Source organism: Callithrix jacchus, chromosome 10, assembly GCF_049354715.1.
Source record: "Callithrix jacchus isolate 240 chromosome 10, calJac240_pri, whole genome shotgun sequence".
Classification (NCBI taxonomy): Eukaryota; Metazoa; Chordata; class Mammalia; order Primates; family Cebidae; genus Callithrix; species Callithrix jacchus.
The window spans coordinates 23981261-24003476 of record NC_133511.1 but is presented as its reverse complement, the minus strand read 5'-3'; the positions used below and the strand labels follow the sequence as shown (position 1 = coordinate 24003476).

At 39.1% G+C, this 22216-nt stretch overlaps 1 protein-coding gene across 2 annotated transcripts; it reads left to right on the top strand.

Moving 5' to 3' along the window:
- The first annotated feature begins 15599 nt into the window (after window positions 1–15599).
- On the top strand, window positions 15600–21936 carry LOC100400561 (olfactory receptor 8B4). Of its 2 annotated transcripts, XM_054241685.2 has the most exons (2): window positions 15603–16503; window positions 19658–21936. In XM_054241685.2, the coding sequence occupies exons 1-2, from the start codon at window positions 15603–15605 to the stop codon at window positions 19699–19701; spliced, it is 945 nt and encodes a 314-aa protein (XP_054097660.1). In that variant the 3' UTR covers window positions 19702–21936. The 2 variants fall into 2 exon arrangements, with proteins under 2 accessions (XP_002754658.2, XP_054097660.1); XM_002754612.5 differs by lacking the exon at window positions 19658–21936 and having other exon boundaries at window positions 15600–16555.
- The last annotated feature ends 280 nt before the right edge of the window (window positions 21937–22216 follow it).

Below are 22216 nucleotides of genomic sequence, written 5' to 3'. Positions count from 1 at the left end.
CTCCATTCTTCGCGTCTCCTGTCTCTCTCTTAATCCCCACTCCCTCCCTAGGGTCTGCGTTGCTCGTCCCGCGGGTCGGGACAGTGGGGTATAATGCTTTTACAGATCAACTTTCTGCCCCTTGGAGCCTCACTCTGAATCCTGGGAGGTATTCCCTAATCATCCTCTTGCCCTCTGGTTTCAGCTGGATTAGGCTAACAGGAACACAGCTGAGGAAATCAGAGGGTAGGAAGAGTGTGATATTATGATATGTATTTCCCTGACTTCCTCCCAAGCTGCACTACAGTGGCAGTAACTGAATGCCCCATTTCTTACTGGATTATAATAACTACTCCCTCCCTCATCTCTTCATGCCAAGGAGTGATAATGTCTCCCTGCTGCTGCTAAACAAGAGAGCCTGTCCATCCTTTTGTGGTTTCTCCCAATCACTTTTGCTTAAACCAATGCAAATAGTTTCCCAATTGTGTTTTCCATTTCTGTATTCATGTGGATCATGATTTTTGCAGAAACACTGAATGCTGCATCTTCCAGTAAACGGAAGAAATGATGTGGCTCAGGTTTGTAAGTCCACAGCCTAACGGTACTGTGTAAAGGAGGGTAGAGTTGCTTTTCAGTTTAAAAAGATTATTATTCTATTATAAAGACACATGCACATGTATTCTATTATAAAGACACATGTTCATTGCGGCACTGATTACAATAGCATAGACCTGGAACCAACCCAAATGTCCATCATTGATAGACTAGATAAAGAAAATGTGGCATATATACACGATGGAATACTATGCAGCCATAAAAAACTATGAGTTCCTGTCCTTCATAGGGACATGGGTGAATCTGGAAGCCATCATTCTCAGCTAACTGACACAAGAACAGAAAACAAAACACTGTATGTTGTCACTCATAGGTGGGTGTTGAACAATTAGAACATATGGACACAGGGAGGGGAGCATCACACACTGCGGTCAGTGGTGGGGGGGCTAGGGGAGGGGCAGTGGGGATGGGGAGAGTAGGGAGGGATAATGAGGGGAGAAATACCAGATATAGGTGATGGGGGGATGAAGGCAGCAAACCACCTTGCTGTATATGTACAACAATCCTGCATGATCTGCACTTGTACCCGAACATAAAGTACAATTAAAAAATTATAAATAGTAGATTTCCTTGTGAAATAACATTATATTAAGTGCTGCAAAAGTGTGTTGACTTATGAGTCTCTGTTTAGGAAGATTCTCTTCTCTTCTATTTAGAAAAAGTAAAGTTTGGATGGATGTATAGTGTTGCCCTTTGGGATAATGCAGATTAACAAGGGGGAATTTAACAGAATGAGAGGATTGTATCTTGGACAGCAAGGACTAGATAAACAACACAGAATTTAGCTGACTGAATTCTGGATTGAGAGGGGCAGAGCATCAGAAAGACTCAAAAAGGCGAGCTCAGAGAGTTGAAGGGTAGAATCAAATTCGAACCTGAGCTTCTCCCCAACAACTGTGTGACCTTTAAGCATGCCCTGATGTCTCTGAGCATCAATTTCTTCATCTTCAAAAACATTTTTCTCAGAAGTATTAAGAGAATTAAATGCCAGATTCTCGGTAATATTTTTTCTATCTCTGCCAGATCCTTTTCCTTCTAATATCAGCACTTGTACTAATTTATTAAGTGACCTTGGGAAAACTGCTTCAGTTTTCTAGGCCTATGCTTGCTTATATGAAAACAATCATGTGCTATCAGATTATTTCTACGTTCTATTTACAAGATATGTTTATTTGTATATTGACTAGATAATATATTTGCTATAGGCTGAATACATGTGTCCCCTCAAATTCAGATTTTGAAATGATGGATATTGAAAGGAGGTGGGGCCTTGGGAGGTGATTAGGTCATGAGGGTGGAGCTCTCATGAATGAGGTTAGTGTCCTTATACAAGAGGCCCGAGAGAGACTCCCCCATCTCTTCTACCATGAAAGAACAAAACAAGAAGGTTCTGTCTATGAGGCAGAAAGTGGGCTCTCAACAGACATGGAATCTTCTGTTCCCTTGGTCTTGGACTTCCCAGCCTCTGGAACCTTGAGAAATAAATTCTTGTTGTTTTTAAGCTACCTGGTCTGTGGTTTTGTTATAGTGGGCTGAACAGACTAAGACAAGGTTTATAGTATTTAAAATTAGTACCAAAGAATAATGGGTGAAAGGAAGCCTCCTTTTACTTCAGTTTTCTTGTCCTCCAGTCCTCTTCTTTTCTAGGGTTTATCACAGTTGCCTGTTAGCTATATATTTTACATAGTCACTGATTGTACAAGTTGTGTGTGCCTGCACATACATACACACAATTTTTTTTTGTTTTCAAAGTCATGAAAACCTGCTTTGAAATATATCTACTATGAAAATTAAATAGAAAAGGAAGGAATTAGGGTTTGTTACTAAGAAAAATAAATGAAGAGAAAAGCATAAAAATATATATGAAGGGTTGTGGTTTGGAATAAAGAGGGTGAGAGAAAGTAATGAGGTGAAAACAAGGGAGCTTTAGTTCTGGCTGCAAAATTGTACACCCCAGTTAAGACACAGCCCACAGAAAGAATTTGTTCTGATCTATTGCCTCCAACTCAGTTTCATGATGGCACAAAATTCCATCATGAAATTATATTTAATTAACAATTTTCTACCACTGTATATTAAATTATTTCAATTTTTCCAAATTACAAATAATGCTTAACACACTTATGCAGCAACTCTTTGAGTTTTCCCCATATTTTGGATACATTCCTAGACAGAGACTGAATTGCACAAGATTCTTGAATTTGATTGCAAAAATCCTTCTTGAAAGTTTATCTCGATGGGCACTCTTGTTACCAGAATAAACGTATCTGGAAAATCTATCCTTGGTCAGATTCTGTCCTAGTCAGGGCATTGCTCATAGGAACTTGTTACTTTCAGTTTTGGTGGTGGTGGTGTTTATATTAGTCTCCTCCTTTTTATACCTGCCCCCCAGCTTTATTTCATCAACTACTTGTGGTATCTGGGTTGATAAAGAAAACAAGGAGCAACATTGAAAATGTTTTTTTCCTTCTACTTTTCCTTTCATATAAACTCCCCTTATTTCTTAACTGGCCTTTGCTTGACTTGACCATATTTCTGCTGATCTGTTTAATCAGAGGAAGGGCAGATGCCCTGGGGCCTTGGCCTTTGTAGTAATGTATAAATATGGGGTCTCTTTCTGGAATATCTTCCTCCTTTCTTCCTCTTGGGTTTCAGTGCCACTTCTCTGTACTTTCACACCACGCAGCACATAACCTAGTAAGTGCTAGACCCAGTGTGGGACTGTTACTTGTTTACTTTTCCACATCCACTCCCACCGCAAATTAGACTGTGAATGTTGTACAGGCAGGTGCCCAGTGTCTGTTTTGCTATAACCCTCACATCCAGCACACTGCCTGGCACATATAGTGTAGGAATTTGGCAAATATTTCTTGGACGCAAGAATGAAGTGTCCAGCAGTTTTAGAGGCTGCCTTACTAGAGGGGCTTTCCTGTTCTCCTCCTTTTGGCAACACATTCCTTTTTCTACCACATAGATGAACATATGTCCATCACCCTGGTCCCTGATTATATTCTTCCTGTTCACTAAGGATCCCCAATTTTAGGCTCATATCACCTGGTGGCTGTAGTAGAAACTAGATCCTCCCTTAGTTTTATGAACCTCAAATTTCCACCCTTTTATATGGTAAAATGTATGGCATAATATAAAATAGGTAACTTAAACTGTAAATCTTTATTCAATTGAACATAGGGCTTTGAAGGGTTTTATAAAATACCAACAATTGAGCACTCATTTTGTACTCTCCTTTTAAACTGATACCCGGAGATAACACATTGAAGAAAAACTTGCATGATGAGAAAATGAATCATTCACGCATGGAGCTCTCATTTTCCCCAGAGTACTTGCCTGAACACTCGCCTTGAAAAGATGAATACACTTAGGAAAAAACCACCAAGACCATAGCCTGATTTATCTTTGCTGTCTTTGCAGGACACAATACTGTTTTCTCAGAACAAATCTTCCTTTAAAAAAAAAATCTCATAAATGAGTATGTTTTATGTCTTCCCAAAATTGCTTCTGGGGACATTTGATAATACAGAGTTTTTTTTGTAACTAAGTTCCTCAGTAATTTTAATGGCAAAGATTGCCACTCTTCCTTTTGCAGTTGATGGTGCATTATAGGGACATATTTTGAGACTATGCAAATACTTTCTTCCTTTTCAAACATTCACACATTAGTTTTAGCATCCATTGAGGACCAGTTATTGCCTGAATCTGTTATTACTCTAATGACTGAAAAATGGAGATTTTCAAATTCCATCAGCCCTTCTTAATTTGTTAGTTGACATTCTGTTAAGAGCTGTTCTCATCAGTTCATTCATTCATTTATGTCATTATGGATTCATGCAGTCTAATTTTATCTAATTGGTTATGATTCATTATTGTCATTGTTAACGCTGATGCTCAGTTTGTTCCTGATTTGGCCAATGGGAGCCTCTTCACACTGATTTCTGTGTCCTTTTAATACAGCACCATCAGATTTTGAGCAGTTTATCAGTATCTGGCAAAACAGTACTTTTCAGGTTCATGCTGCCTGTTCCCCACCCAGCATTGGTTCTGTTTAGAGATTAATGGTGTTTACAACTAAGAGATGAGTGGTAGGTGAGATGAGCTGTATATAATGAAATATCTGTGAGATATTTAATGGAAGAACATTCATGTTTGTAAAATACCATTTATGTGTTTGTTTCTCTGAATACACCTGTCTATGGGCAAATGATGGACTTGCTCTCTGTGAATGGGCCAATACTCTGTGACCAAAGCCAATGATCCCTAAGTGCCATTTGTGGCCCTTTTCTTGCCACTTTTTATCTGCTCACATGACAACTTCTTCCAGTTCCTGTTAGTAACTGATGGGACTAGGTGAGAAGAAACCAGCCTGAGGTGAAAGAAAAAGCCCTGAGACTTTTACCCACATAATTTGGTTGCAAATGCCATTCCGTCTGGCCCCCTTAAAGACATGACCGCTTGTCCCATTTGCTTCTTTTGTTCTTGTAGTATTTTGCAATATCTTCCTTTCCTGCTACTTCCCTTTTTAAAAATTTTCCATACTCCCATGATCTGAGAATGAATGGGGACATATAGATAAGAATTTAATTCTCAAAGGACATGGTTCTTCAAACCCTAATAATAAGATTTTTGAGATTTTATTTTGTCTTGGGAAATTTAGATACAAGTTCTCATTTAATCGCCTGTACAAATGCATGAGATAATTGTCCCTGTTTTATAAATGGCCAAACCAAGGCTGTAAAAAGTTAATGTACTTGCCTAAGATTGCATTCTTAGTCAGTGGTGGAGTAAAGAATTGAATTTAGACTGCAGGACTCTAGAGTCGCCCACACTTTCAACACTAGCTGCCTTCCAGAATGCTCAGTCTGGGTGTGCAAGAAGTAGAATGTGTGATGCATATATATTTTCACCTTGTACAAAGTCCAAATTCTTGCTGCCTTTGAGCTGAACAAGTCCCTACATTCACTCTCAGTTGAAACAATTTGCCAAAAAATATGCTAAGATAAAGATGTTAAAGTTTTTTTCCTTATTAAATGCACTGAGCATTAGCCCAGTCATTATTATTAGAGATCAGTAATATAAACATGTGACACCTACTGATCTACTGTTATATGAATTGTACAGTAATGTATTAGAAAATGTTTATTGAGGTTGTATTTCCAACCTCAGCCAGGTGATAATGCCTGCTAGATACAGAAGATGCAAATACACTTCGAAGAAAATCTTGGGCCTTAAAATACTGAAATTATGCAGTATTTTTTAATTAAAAATTTTTTTTTATATTTGCAAAAGCCATGTTTTACTATGGCAGGACTATGTGAGATGAGGAATATGTAGCAATAAGCAAAAGTTTTTAAAAAATTCCACAATCCTGGCACCTAAATATTACCACTTTTAGCATTTTGGTGAATATTTTTCTGTGTATGTCTGTGTAGTTGTGATGGCAGAGACCAGTTTGCAAAAACTATATATATGTATGTGTGTATAGATATGTATATCTATAGACACACACGCACACACACACACACACACACACACACACACACACACACACAGAAGTTATCATGCTCAGTTCCCTTTTGCAATTTTCTTTTTTTTTTAAATTGACTTTTAAATTATGTGTAGAGATGGGGGTCTCACTATGTTGCCAAGGCTGGTCTTGAACTCTGGGCCTCAAGTGATCCTTTTGCCTTGTCTCTGAAAGTGTTGGGATTACAGGCATTAGCCACTGCACCCAACCTGCAGTTTTATTTTCATCGGGTAAAATGTTGTAAACAGCTTTACGTATGATTAAATGTATATACCAAAATTATGCTTTTTATATTGTTGTGTTTATAGCTATCAGGTCAGTAGAAAGACAAAATGCTTCTGTTTGACTGATAGAAAGCATAGTTTCCTTCTTTGCAAAGAACCTTGTAACGGTGACATTTCATCCAATGATCCTAAATTCCTTTTCTAAATTCTAAAAGTAGCTTTCCCTTCTTATACTTAGGTGTCAAGTTCTGCATATCCCTTGCACCATTCTAGTTCAGGTTTCTTGTCTCCAGTCCCATCTGTCTTATTTCTGCAAGTCAGAAGCCCAGCCTGGTGATGTCAGCACTTTCCCATCTTGCTCACCATTGACCACAGTCAAGTCCAAATCATGGTAACAACTGATCTGGGCTCAAACTGTGATTCTGGTCTCCTTTATGCTTTGTCCCTCGCATTCCCTAGAGCATGAGGGGCTTTCTGTCCCAGCAGGTAAATAAGGATGCTGCTGAGGGAGAGGAGTGGTTTATAGGACTAATAAGAAATTGGGAGAATGAACTTGTGGTTAGGGTGGCCCAGCCTTCTTCCTACAGACCTTTTCCCTTTTTTATTCTAGTTGGATAGGTATGTTCTCAGGGCCCCCACTAATCTCTTACGTTTGCTACCCTTCTCCTTTGTAGTGAAGACAACCGTTGTCTAGTTTAGCGTAGACCTAAATTCACAAGTTTAATCTGCGGTGTGCATTGAGAGAATTACAAGGTCCTATTGCACATCCAAGCTGGGTTTTACCATTAACTTTATCAGCAATAAAGCTGGCATTTTTTTTTTTTGTGACTGCTGTCTCTATTTTTTTCAATTGATTCTGGACTCAGAGGAAAAAGAGTATGATTAATTATGTCAACCTAAGATAATCAAAAGAATCAGAATCTAATTTAAGTGGAGTTCATTAAAATGGAAAGTGTGAGGGCATGGTCCAGGGAGCAGAGCTACACCAGAGAATGGTGATCTGTGCTTATGGTGTGGCGCAAAATAAGGATCATTTATACAGAAAAAACGGAGGTGCTGAACAGGATTACACTTTCCATGCAAAGGCTAACATAGAGATATAAGATTTGATTGAATACTACTGATTCTACTGTAAGGGAGTTGTTCTACATGTTGTTGTAAAGAGGTAACAGTCACAAGGGTCTCTATCTTCAGTGTCATTTAGTCTAGTTTGAATAAAGAACAGGGAGTTTAGTTACTGTATATCTCAACACAAAGGTCAGAAAGCAACAGTCATGGAACTGGAAGAAAAACAGTCATGGTAACATGAGTCAGCTTTTGGGGCTTCACTTTTTCCTTTAGCATAATGAATTTGGAACATTCTATTTTATTTTATTATGACATTTTATTTTCTTTTTACATTTACCATCATTAACCCAGTCCACAATTGCCTACCCGTCCTTACCATATATACAGCTGTTTAATTCTCTGTATCGCTTGGCACCCCTAAAATTTGCAGTGTTTTTTCCCTTTATAACCTTTTCCATTTCCTTTTGTAGTTCATTTTGCACAGAATGCTTTCTTGACTTTCTCTGCTGGTAACCTTCTACTTGTTATTCAAGACTAATAGCAATATATTTCTAAAACTATGTCATAAAGCAGATTGTGAATTTCCATAGTAACAATGTAATAACTGAGGATGCTCTGAATAAAGATTTATTTATAACAGGTATAAAATAACCTGTTATAAAATCAGAGATATACTTTCTTTAATAGCCTATAATAATTTTTAAGAGCAAAGGTATTTTCCAAATTCTGCAAGATGTGCAAAAAGTTATTCCATGTATTGACTTTATAGGGGATCTCAAAACTGATAAAGTGAATATAGAGCATGTGAAAAAGCAGAGCACTATCATAACATTGGCTAATGTAAACATACACTAGCTGTTATTCATTAATAAAAAGTAGTCATTGAGCCATTATCTTCCTTAGATGTTAAGCATAATCTTTTTATTTTATATTATTTTATTTATATATGGCTCACATTCCATTAAAAAAACCTGGCCGGATAATTCAAGAAATGTGTTTCTGTTTAGCCAGCAAAGAAGCTTATATTTGTTCCACAGAGAAGCATAATTTAGCTGATTTAGAAAAAGAGGAATCATTGAATAATCAAAGGTTTTAAGAACTTTGTTGTAAGAATATGAAGAATAGCAGTCTTTGGAAACTGGGATGCTTGTTTATTTTATTTTCCATACCACATCCAAACATATCCCTGGAAGCAGAAAATCATTAAAAATAGACCAAAACTTTGAGGAGGGTCTGTTACATGCCTCTGTGCAGATGACTGTGGGGACTGTGCCTGTCCTGATCATAGAGAGATGACAAAGTTGCCCCACAGCCTCTATGCTTTCCTTGTCTGCACTCCCAACCCACAGACCCCTTAACTACCAGTCTCTATTCTGGTAGCAAGAGATCTCAGCTGCAAGCAGCAGTTGATTATGGTTAACTTTAGCAAAAAGGGAGCTAATTAGCAATACATGGGGTAGTTCACAGAATCTTAGAACCAGCTAGGGAACTAGTTTTTGGAGCCAGACAGGTGGAATCTCAGCCAAATTATAATCATGCAACTATCTGGTTAGCCTGCACTGATTGTTCCTGCTGGAACTAGTACTTGACGTTTATTATTGATGGGTAGATTTTTGTTTGTTTTTGATTTTTCAAAAATGAAATATAAATTGTTCCTGTTTTTTTCTGTCACTCGTCCAAAACTCAGAGTCCTGCCAAGGAACATCTGATTCACTGAGCTCAAGTCTGATGTTCTCTGGGATGCTTTCACAGAAAGAGGCTGAGTCCTTGCTTCAGCCAAGGCTCACACAGGGGCAGAGTCCTCAAATTGGAAGGAATTTCAATGCTGGACAGTCATAAACAAACAGCTATATATTTTTAAATCTTTACTTAGATTTAGCTTTAAAACTGAATTTCACTTCTTTGGAGAGGCCTTCTCTGACCTTGAAGACATGGTAGGGCCCCCTTTAAATGGTTACGTAGAACTCTATAACCTCTTCCTGGCACACTTACTGTATTTCTAATTATGTGTCAGTATCCATTTCTTCTAGCTTTTTCCATTTAGATTATATGGTTGAAAGTTTAGAGGTTGTATCTATTTGGATTGCTGCCTGGTTTTTGGAGCAAAACACAGGGCCTAAATTGTTTTAAATGCTTGTGTGTGCACACATGCACACACACGTGTTGGAACTTCTTATTTCTACATATCTTAAATTGTATTTCTTTCTTTCTGTCTTTTTTTTTACTTTAGGTTCTGGGGTACATATGCAGGTCATGCAGGGTTGTTGCATAGGTGCATGCATAACCAGGTGATTTGCTGTCTCTATTTCCCCTTCATCTATATCCAGCATTTCTCCCCATGTTATCCCTCTTCACCCTCCCCATCCCCTGCTGTTCCTCCTCTACTCCCCCAACTGCCCCCAGTATGTGATGCTCCTCTCCCTGAGTCCATGTGTTTTCATTGTTCAACACTCACCTATGAGTGAGAACATGTGGTGTCTGGTTTTCTGTTCTTGTGTTAGTTTGCTGAGAATGATGGTTTCCAGATTCATCCAAGTCCCTACAAAGGACACAAACTCATTATTTTTTATGGCTGTGTAGTATTCCATGGTGTATATGTGCCACATTTTCTTTGTCCAGTCTATCATCAATGGGCATTTGGGTTGGTTCCAAGTCTTTGCTATTCTACACAGGGCTGCAATGAACATACATGTGCATGTGTCTTCATAATAGATTGTATTTCTAATTCATAGTCTCTCCCACATGGATGTTGACTTTCTGGACAATTTCTTCAGAGCTACCCTCCAGTTTACTTATTTTCTCTTCACTTGTGTCTAATAAGCTGTCTAACATATTCATAGAGGTCCTAATTTTAATCATCATATTTTCATTTCTAACAATTCTGTTTAATTTTTGAAATTTGGAGGGTTCTTTCCATTTTGATGGTTGCTTCATCACACTTTCAGTTTGTGTTTTTAATTTTTAAAAACATATTAATTATATTTATTTTGTTTTCTGTCCCTGACCAGCGAGTAATTTTTCAGGTTTGGCTAGGTATGTAACTTGTGTTTTATCATTCCTGATGAGTCTCATTGATGGTGGATTATTTTGTGTTTGTTTAGTAATTTTCATCATAAGCTCATGATCCTTGGATATTTATCTGGGGAACTTATTTCATATCTGGGTTTTAATTTGTATTCTCCAGAAAGAAATTTTTGTTATTGTTATATTTACAATATGAATTTTTTACCTGAAACACAGAGGTGATTAAAAATTGTCAGAGACTATTTTTTCTGCCCTTCTAGAGCCAAGACCAAGTCAGACACATTTCTTGGTCTGCTCCCTCTGTAGGCTTTTTTTCTACCTAAAAGTTAGCCACTGAGAATGTTTCTTTTCCCCCTGGGGAGTCGGTATTATGAGTCAATAATGGTCCTAAACTTCTGACCTGCTTAAAGTTCCAGGCTTTATTTTTTTATCTCCTGCATAGCTAACTCATTAAACCCCAAATCTGCCCCCCCTCCCCAGGAATCTGCTACTTCCCCAAAGGCAAACTCTAGCTCTGAGGTTTGTGTATCCCTCTGAAATTTTACCTTCTTCTTCTTTTTTGCTCTCACAGATTTTTACTTAGTTTTTGGCACCTCAAATGTGAACAAATAGATGCTTTTAGCATTTTGTCCAGAATTCTTGGTTTTGTTTTTATCAGGAGAACTCTTTCTGAATATAACTGTGATGGTTAATGATGTGTGTCAATCTGATTAGATTGAAGGATACAAAGTATTGATCCTGGTGTGGCTGTAAGGGTGTTGCCAAAGGAGATTAACCTTTGAGTTAGTGAGCTAGAAAAGGCAGACCCACCCTTAATCTGGGTGGGCACAATTTAATCAGCTGTCCTCAGGGCTAGAATATACACAGGCAGAAAAATGTAGAAGAGAGCTTGGCTTAGCCTCCTAGCCTACATCTTTCTCCCATGGTGGATGCTTCCTGCCCTTGATTACTGGATTCCAAGTTCTTCAGTTTTGGGTCGGACTGACTTTCCTTGCTTCTCAACCTGCAGACACTGTGGGACCTTGTGATTATGTGAATTAATATGTAATAAGCTCCTTTTTATACATGTATCTATCCCATTAGTTCTGTCCCTCTGGAGAACACTAATACAAGAGCATTTGCAATACTGCTAGAAATAACTAGCTTTAATAAATATTTGTTGGATGATTAATACATTGATGTCTACTTTAATGAACAGAAGATTCTCTCTTCCATTGTTAGACCATTGCTGCATACATAATAAGCCTTTCAGGAAGGGAAAATGCAGCGGGTAAGGAATTACGTGTACTAAAACGCAATGCTTGTTTTCTTCATAAAAGCAAACCTCATAAATAGCATTCAAATATGGAATCAAAAGGAGACTTCCTGGGTAATGTGGGAGAATTGGACCAAGTGATCCAGACCTGTCCTGGTGAGCCCCCAGCTGTTTCCCTTGAGTGTTTTTCCCAGTTTCCATTCATTGGCATGTAGGCCCTAAAAGGCTCCTGCTCTTCAATGCTGGACAAATGACTACACACTTGCTACCTTATAGTGCACAGTAAATCTGCACTCAACATTTTTGATAGGTGCTTGGGAACCACAGCTTTAAGTGAAATAATGTACTGTGTAATGAGACCAATTTTCCTATAGGGTAAGTGACATAAATAAGAATTAAGTTCCTATGGCATATAATTATGCAATTTTATCTTGAGACAAGGCTAGAGGGTTTTAACATGACTTTCCTGAAGGTTAAGGGATGCCAAAAGAGAGATAAATGTGAGATGGGGGAGGAGATTTTATGCGTGTGTATATATGTGTACACACACACACACATATATCTGTATCTATCTATCTAAATATATATATGCATATATGGCATGGCATACCTGTTGGAAGCTCTGCCCTTTTATGACTTAACCTTGAAAGTCACATAGCATCACTTCCATCATACTTTATTGATTGGAGAAATCCCAAGTCTCTGCCTAGAGGCAAAGTTAGGGCATATAGGCCTCAACTTCTGATTGGAGGAGTGTCAGTCCCAAGAGTATGTGGGATGCAAGGTATATGTGTATGACTGTGTATCTGTGTGTGCATTGGTACAGCCATGCTTGGGAAATACAATCTGTCACACACATGCATGTTGTATAGTTGTTATAAATAACATATTCCATGAGAAAACATCCAGCATAAGGCCAGGCACTCTGCAGTCACTCCATATGCATTATTTGTCTTTTCTTTTGATTTCCTCCTTTTATATTAAAAAAATTTTTTTTAAGTGACTTAAGATGGAAAAGAAATATAAATGGTGTTATTTCCCTTACACATTCTACTATATTGAGTTGTCAGGGCAGTAAATATCCATTTTACAAATGGGGGAATTATAGCTCAAAGCTGTTTAGTAATTTTTGACTTAAACTAATTTGGTAGGGTGATTTATTTTTTGTTCTCCACTTACATTTTAAATAAACTTTTTGTTTAAGTGTAACATAAGGATAGAACTCGATGAATTTTTGCTAACTGCATACATCTGTGTCACCAGCACCCTGTCAGAAGCAGACATTGCCAGCAACCCTAAAGCACCTTTCAAATCCCTTTCCAGTTGCTAGCCCCTGCCTGCCCAGACAAGAGGAAGTGCTGTGTGACTTCTAACACCATAGATTAGCTTCGCTGTTTTTAAACTGTACATAGATGAAATCATAAAGTATGCCCTCTTCTGTGCTTGGCTCCTTTCACTCCCTAATGGTTTGTGACATATATCTGTGTCATTATCTTTTATGACTAGATGGAATTTCATTTTATTGACATCCTATTATTTATTATCCAGTCTACAGTTGGCTGACACATGGAGTGTTTTCAATTTGCAGCTATTAAGGACAATGCTGCTATGCACATTCTTGGCAGGTCTTTAGGTAAACACGCATACTTATTTTTATTCAGTATACTCCCAGTGGTGGAACACTGGGTCAAAATGTAGGTATATGTCCAATTTTAAGTACTCCCAATCAATTTATTATACCCACATACAGTGATGTACAACAATGTACTGATACTGGTTCCTTATACCTAGGTAATTCCTATCCCTTTATTTTTATTTTTTTTCCCTTTACACTGATTTTAGGCAGGTAACTAGGGATTGTGCTTCTTTGCTCTAAGATTTTTGGCTAGATATAAATCAGAAGCAGCCTGCAGTTCATGCCTTTCTCGCTTTTGAAGACTAGTTCTTTTTAAGAGATAGCATTGGTTGTCTAGAAGGGTGGGCTCAGTTAAGGAAGACTTTGAGGGCAAGGAAGGTGAGAGGCAGAGACTGTCCAAAAGGGGGTGAAAGTCAGTGGATTTAGGAGATGTTGGGGGCCAAGGATCTGAAAAGCTACTTCTGCTCTTTTTAGCCAGTGATCATGAAATTTGTTGTCCAAGTCCAGACACCTCTGAGAATGAAAGGGTGAAAATTTCCTACTAATAATTATACAGGGATAATGAGTGTAAGTCAGGACTGTCCCAGGCGAACTGGGATTATTTTAGGCAGCCTTAGTGAAACTTACAAATGCAGATGCTCGCATGTCTTTGAATTTTTCTTAAAATATTCATCTAGCAGATCATATGGAGAGAAGCTTTGTCATCTGAATAACAGCAGGATTAAACCCTCACATTCATCTCCCATTATACCTTAAGCCTGAACGCCTAGAGAGTAACTCTGTGTAGGGTGTGTGTGTGTGTGTGTGTGTGTGTGTGTGTGTGTGTGCTTTCTTGCATTGTGATATTTTGATCTCTTCATATATAGTAAAGGCCTGTCTGTGGCCCTTATTAGAGTTGCAAGTAGGTGGTGTTTGTGGTGGAGGTGGTGTGGTTTCTGTTTTGAGCAGCGCATGGTCCTAGAAGCCTTTTATCTGAGGTGCTCTATATAGATCTGATCTGACTTTTTGTGAGAGGTCCCACTTTCATAGCTCCCTGAGAGATTTGGAGATGGTGGTTAACGTTGGGGCTATTCACCCTTAAATTCAAGCTTAGGTTCTGAGAGCTAACGACAAAGGAAAAAATGAGTCCCCAAACTCAGTACTGAATAACATGAAATCCCTGAAGTGAAGGGAAGTTTGAGTGGAACACCCACTCCCAAGATGCTATGTAAGCACCATAATCCAAGCTGTAAACAAAGACAGCGCAATTCCTTCCCTACAGAGACAGAGCTTGGAGAAATTCCCTGGGGAAACTGTGTCTAATCAGGTCCCTTGTTTAAGCTGCTTGATTGTCAAGCAGCTTAAATTCCTCTGCAATATGACAGCTGGGATTTTGGTCAGAATGAGAGTTCCTAGTTTTCTTTCCTAAAGCTGCTGAGACCATATGAGAAAATCCACAAACAGAACCCGTGGCATATTCCTTGAGCATCTTGGAGTCGGGGTTCTGTAAAAGCGCTTATTCTTAGCACCGCAAGGGAGTCAAAGAGGTAATATGCAAGGCTGTGTGCTTTCTCCACAAGCATCACTATTTTCTCATTCTGGCTAATGGAAAAAGACAGCGTGAGGTCCAGCACTGAGTGGGGCCCTGGAAAAGGAAGGTGAAGGTTTGAATCCTGTCTTTCCTGATGGTCTCTTTGAAACCCACAACCAAGGGCTCTGGGAAGTATTGACCCTGTCTCTACTCTCAACACTGACCCTGAGATGAGATGGAATGGAGGGTCTTTGAGGAGGCGAGCAGGATGTGCAGAGGCAGTAGGGAACACTCTTGGCTTTCTCTCCAGATGAAAATCCATTATCTAGGTGGGAGACAGAGGCAGAGAATAGGAGAGTACCCTGGGGACCTTGAGAGCTCTTGTCTCTCAGAACCTGAGGCAGTGGGCTCAGGCTGTACTCTTGGTTCTCAGGGTATCTTTCTGAGAGTCCATGAGCAGTCAGTTCAGGTATGCTGTCTCCCTCCTCCCTCACCTCTCAAGCAGAGACAGAATTCTTGCTGCCCATGCTAACAAACACTGCTTAAATTCATGATCAGCCTAGCAGAGCTGAGATCCTCTCAAAGACACGTGGTCCATACCTCAGGGTGGGGAGCTGTGTAGATGAGGGAGGAAAGAAGAGAGGGCATCTACACACTGGCTTGTCTGCTAGAGCCTTCTTTCTGTAGCCATGCTTGTGCTTGTCATGACTCTGTGTTTTGCCCTCTTTCCTCAGACAACTCACCAGAAGAGAATGACTCTGAGAAACAGCTCCTCAGTGACTGAGTTTATCCTTGTGGGATTATCAGAACAGCCAGAGCTCCAGCTCCCTCTTTTTTTCCTGTTCTTAGGGATCTATGTGTTCACTGTGGCAGGCAACTTGGGCTTGATCTCCTTAATTGGGATAAATTCTAGCCTTCACACCCCAATGTACTTTTTCCTCTTCAACTTGTCCTTTATAGATCTCTGTTATTCCTGTGTGTTTGTCCCCAAAATGCTGAACAACTTTGTGTCAAAAAGTATTATCTCTTATGTGGGATGCATGACTCAGCTATTTTTCTTCTGTTTCTTTGTCAATTCTGAGTGCTTTGTGTTGGTATCGATGGCCTATGATCGCTATGTGGCCATCTGCAACCCCCTGCTGTACATGGTCACCATGTCCCCGAGAGTCTGCTTTCTGCTGATGTTTGGTTCATATGTGGTAGGGTTTGCTGGGGCCATGGCCCACACTGTAAGCATGCTGAGACTGACCTTCTGTGATTCCAATGTCATTTACCATTATCTGTGTGAAGTTCTCCCCCTCTTGCAGCTCTCCTGCACCAGCACCCATGTCAACGAGCTGGTGTTTTTCATTGTTGTTGGAATAACCATCATGCTGTCCAGCTTAAGCATCATCATCTCTTACGCTTTGATACTGTCCAACATCCTCCATATTCCTTCTGCAGAGGGCAGATCCAAAGCCTTTGGCACATGTGGCTCCCACATAATTGCTGTTGCTCTGTTTTTTGGGTCAGGGGCATTCACCTACTTAACAACATCTTTTCCAGGCTCTATGAACCATGGAAGATTTGCCTCAGTCTTTTACACCAATGTGGTTCCCATGCTTAACCCTTTGATCTACAGTTTGAGGAATAAGGATGTTAAACTTGCCCTGGGCAAAACCTTGAAGATAGTGCTCTTCTAATGGGTCTCTTTGTATCACTGGAAACTGACCTCGCTAAGCATGGTACTCAAGTGTCTTTCTATCTATAGATGGAGGAATTTTAATCCTTTTCCTCAAAGAGGGTCTCCTCTCCACTTTTAAAAATTGGAAATTTCAGTTGGGTGCAGTGGCTCATACCTGTAATTCCAGCACTTTGGGAGGCCGAGGCGGGTAGATCACAAGGTCAAGAGATCAAGACCATCCTGGCCAACATAGTGAAACCTCATCTCTACTAAAATACAAAAATTAGCTGGGCGTGCTGACTCACATGTGTAGTCCCAGCTACATGGGAGGCTGAGGAAGGAGACTGCTTGAACCCAGGAGGCAGAGGTTGCAGTGAGCTGAGATTGTGCCACTGCACTCCAGCCTGGCAGAGCTGACTCTGTCTCAAAAAAAAAAAAAAAAAAAAAATTGGAAATCTCTTTCCTATACTCTCTTTGAGGATTATATCATTTTGCAACACTTAAACTGGCTCGTTGCATGCAACTTAGTGTCTATGAAGTGCTTTTGTTTACTCAATTCTGCATTAGGACCAAGAGATGAGTAAGATAAGGCTCCATGTCTTCCATTCTTTTCTTGATAGGCTAAAACTGTTTTTCTGAGCAAGAACACTTCTAGTTAGAACAAGGGGTAGGTGGTGGTATAAAGGTTGAGGAGTGTTTTCTCTTTAGTTACATGAGCAGACTTATCAAAGATCAAAGGTAGATACCTTAGTGCCAATGCTAACAATCTTCCAGCTCTTCAGGGAGTTGCTTGGTCAGGAAGGTCATAAACCCTCCCTTTTATACACATGTAGGTACACAACAGAAACCCTCACCCAAGAACTTTCTATGATCTGTTGTGTAAGGATAAATCAAAACCCAAATCTTTTATTTCAAAGTTTTAAAACATCTGGGCCTTGGAATGGTAATCAGGGGTAAGTGATCCTCTGTAACTGGGCCAACTTCTTAGGCTCTGGGGACTCAGGCTGGAAGAAAAAAACAAAGAACTTGCGCAGATTTGCATGATCTGTAAAATGTGCCCTCTATCTTGCTCTGGAGATACTGAACACACTATTGAATTTTAGGAAGGTTTCTTATTCTTTAAAGTGGATTTCAGTTTTACAGTTCTGGCAATGTGTGTGTGTATGTATTATAGTTAATCAATACAGAATCAGAAAGAGGAGTCATATTACACTTCCCACTCTCAGGGAGTCTGGAAGGGATGGGGATTTAGAGTGCCAAAGACCACTTTGTATTACTCTGCTAAGGATTCTGCTGTTCTCAATTGAAAAGCTCAGTGCTCCAGCTTGTGGCCAGGAGACATTCTGAGGGAGAGCTGAAAGCAAGGCAGAGAAGCACCCACAGCACATGACTGACTGACAGGCGAGTGAGACAAACTCTATCTTCTCCAAATCTGCTAGAGAAAGAAGATCCTTGGAGAAGGAGAAAAACTCTGATACCTGGATTATTCCTTGATTACGATAATAATGACACATAACAGTTACTCAGTTAGTGACTTGCACTATGTGTTTGTGCACTGTTTGAGGTACCTTAAATATATTACTTCATTTATTGGAATTGATTTAATCCTTACTCAACCACTGCTGGTCAGTCCTCTGGGCCTTGCTGAAACCCACCATCCAGTGGACTGTCTGTGTCTAGGTCCATGGGGGTCTTGGGATATTAGAAAAGAATCAAGAATAAGGAAGGACAAAAGTCAATCTACTTTGATATGGATAAAGGAAAAAAAAACAATTTCCATTGGTATAAATGAGTAGGAACAAGAAATAAGTCAGGGCATAGGATATGAATGGAAAGGAACAATTACATAATAAATGCATTGAAGTCCAAGAATAAATTTCCCTGCATTCACTGCATATTGGCACTGGGGTGAGTAGCCGTGAAAGTATGTTTGACTTAATGAGACACTGGCTTGAATCTTTTGGAAAGAAGTTCCATTGTTACTGAGGCTCTGACATGACAAAAACTCAGAGAGACTTTTCATGGCTCTTATAACAGCCAAATAAGAGCATTTATTGTTCTCACAGAAAATACATTGAGTAAATTCAGAAGGCCTGCACTTCTGTCTCCAACCAAGGGTAGGTCATCTGGCACACTGTGTGGGTTGATGTTAAGGAGTTGTTTGTTCTCAGTGTTAAACAAATAGAAGCAGGGTTGAGGGCTGTTGCATTACAGTAACAGAGACGTAATTTGAAACTGAGCGTCAGATGTGTCCTGAAGTGAGTCTGTCTGTCACAAGACCACAATTCTGTCATCTCATGACATCATGATATTTTGATTTCTAGCAAGACTACTTTTTTTTTTTTTTTCTCTAGGAAGCATCCTTAAGGTTGGGACTTTTCTAGGTTCAGTTCTCGGTCTCCTTCTCTTCTGGGTTCTTCCTGAGGCATCTCTCTGACTCAGGTGCCTTCAACAACCATGCATTTTACGGTGACTTTCAAACCTATTACTCTGACCCTGAGCTACAATCTGAATCTGTAATCAGTTGTAAATTGGAAACATGAAAGAATTATTATCGTTGATGTTCAAATAGGATTATGTAACGATTAAGCAATGGCATAGTTTTGGAGTATCAGAAAGAGTAAACTGTTGTCATTCACTTTTCTAACCAGGTGGGAGAAGACAGGTAAGCGACCCTCCAAATAAGAAGGCTTAGAGTACAAGGACAACTTCCGGCGAATCTTTGGAAGGAAAAAAGGTGGTTTCTTGTGCTCATGAGGCAGATGAGAGGATGTTCGTGGCTGTCTCAGTGTTAACATTCAGCTTAGATGCATAGTATCCTCTCTCCTCTCACACTTCCATAACAGAAATGTATCATTTACAAACTGCTTCAGCTGCTGGTTACAAAAGTCTGACTTCAGTGACTGAAACATATAAGTGCTTATTGTTTTCCAACATAAAAGACATCCAGAGGTGGACAGTCCAGGACTGATTTGACAGTGCTGACTCATCAAGCCCTCAGTCTCTCTCTCTCTCTCCTCTCTCTCTCTCTCTCTCTCTCTCTTTTCTCTTCTGTCTAGCTAGTGACTTCATTCTCAATAATGCATCATGATTTCCAGATGGCCACCAGAGCACTTAAGATTTTGTCCATATTTCAAGACACAGGGGTGAGCATAAGCAAATGGGTACTTTACTTATTTAATGTATGACTGCTACTGACAAGTTATTAGCCATCCCTACCTGCAAAGGAGGCTGAGAAACTTAGCATATCACTTGATTACATTACCATCCTTAAAAAGTAGAATTTGTTGCTAAGGAAGAAGGTGCTAACATGGCTACTGTGTAGACACCTAGCAGTATCCACCAAAGGGTAGAATACTACCTGCCAGTAGGGAGCAATTCAGAAGTGAATACTCTCTATCCATAGTTTTGCTTTCTTATTTGGTCCACAGATAAGATTGGAAGAGACTGACAAGTTGGTCATTGATGGAAATGTGCCCAGTGTCTTCATCAAGAAACTATTTGTACTAACGTAAGGCAAGCTAGTGTGAGGATAAGCCAGATCTGTGCTATTTCATTCCAGACCTCTACTCCTGTCTTCTACTGGGTTAAATTAGTGTCCAGGTTCTGAGAGGGAGGTGTGAGTCCTGACATATTTGCCTCTTCAGCATGGCTATGAATAAAGATGCAGTGATATTTTCATCCTCTTTTGGCTCCACTCATTCTCACTAATTAGACCCCACCAGAAAGGGGGAGTGAGTGATTAATATTGCCAAATCTCCCACATTAGAGCTGTTTCTGCACTTTTAGCACAAGGACTTCTAATAAGTAATGTTCTCATTTTCTTCTGATTTGAAATGACCCCTCTTGCTCTGGTAATGGGTTACTGGAAACCATGTGAAGAACAGAGCGTCTGAGAGGACACAAAGTACACCTCAAACAGGGCTATCCTTGTTAATTTTAGGTGTCAGCATGACTGAATTAAGGAACACTTAGAGAAATTCTAGGTGTGTGAGTGTGAGGGTGTTTCTAGAGGAGGTTAGCATGTGAGTCAGTGGACCGAGTGGGGAAAGCCTGCCCTCAATGTGAGCGGGCATCATCAAATCAGCTAGGGGCCAGGTAGAACAGAAAGCGCAGAGGAAAGAATTTCCTCTCTCTTGGAGCTAGGAAACTGTTCTCCAGTCCTTGGACATCAGAACTCCAGGTTCTTTTTTGGGACTCCAGGACTAACACGAGTGCTTCCTGGATTCTCAGGTCTTTGGGCTTGGACTGAGAGTGACCCCATTGGCTTTCCTGGTTCTGAGGTTTTCAGACTTAGACTGGTCTACACTGCTGGCATTTCAGAATCTCCAGCTTGCAGACAGCCTCTCATAGAAATTCTGTCTTCATAATCATTTGAGCCATTTTCCCTAATAAATCCCCTCTCATCTATTTATCTGTATCTATATCGAATCTATATCCAATTGATTCTTTCAGTCTGGAGAACTGTGACTAAAATACAAGGGTCATGGACAGAGGCTCATGGTGAACTAACATAAAAAATTTATGTTAGGGGACTAACAATTTCACAGAAAAACGTGGAAGACATGAGCAGAAAGAATGGTGTTGCAGTTGATGGCAAATAGGGTTTGGTACTATCTGTGATTTCAGGTATCTGCTGGAGTCTTAGAATATGTCTCCTGAGAATCAGGGAGACTGTATATTAAATGACACCCATGTGAGGCAATGTATGTGTTAACTAGCTAGATTTAACCATTCTACATTGTAAATATACTTCAAAATATCATGCTGTACATGATAAATATACACAATTTTGTCTGTAAATTTAAAAAAGGTGAATGTTCTGACTTCTCTGTCAAAAGAACAAGAGTCAGATCGGATCAAAGAGCAGAATACAATTCCAGGTGGCATACAAGAAACCCATCTATACCCAGGAGGTTCAGAAAGATTGAAAATAAAATGGTGGTTAAAGATATACCAGGTAAATATAAACAAACAAGCAAACAAACAGGCTGAGTTTCAGTCAGGATGAAAATTCAGCCAAAAAATGTTAAACGCAAAACTTTATAATGTTATAGGATCAATTTACAATAAATATGTAATGGTTATGACTCTATATGCACCAAATAGTAAAACATCAGGACTTATAAGAGAAATAAACATTATTGGAAGGGAACTTTAAATTACCACTTTTAGTCTCAGATAAAACAGGTTTATAGAAAGATAAAAGATATAGAAAACATAAAGAAGATAATAGAGAGATAAATCTAATTTATGTATGTATATAAATTAGTTTTTCTATATAAACATTCAATTTTTTTATTTCTTTTTTTGTGTGTAGTTCGGTGTCCTAGATGCTAAAAACATACCTTTTAATCAAAAGGTCAAAGAAACAGTTGCATAAAGAATAAATATTAGGTCACAAAAGCAAACTTCAATAAATTTAATATATTAAAAATAGTCCCATCAATGTTCTTTGATCATTATGCAATAAAACTAAAGCTTAGTTATAAAATTAGAAAACAAAAACACTTTATTACTTTGATATTTAACATTCTCTTTTAAACTACTCATAGGTCAAAAAAATATAAAATTACGGAATGTCTAGAACAAAGCTATGAAAATATAATCTTTTATAATTTATGAGATAGTATACACCTAAAACAGACAAATATTTTAAATATTATATTAAACAAGCAGTAGAGATAAATAAATTAAACAACT

Bases quoted from the DNA above. Each gene is read 5' to 3' on its own strand.
- LOC100400561 (XM_054241685.2), top strand. From the start codon at position 15,603: ATGACTCTGAGAAACAGCTCCTCAGTGACTGAGTTTATCCTTGTGGGA. The intron at 16,504-19,657 runs GCAAAACCTTGA...TTCAAGACACAG, and splicing joins GGATGTTAAACTTGCCCTGG to GGGTGAGCATAAGCAAATGG.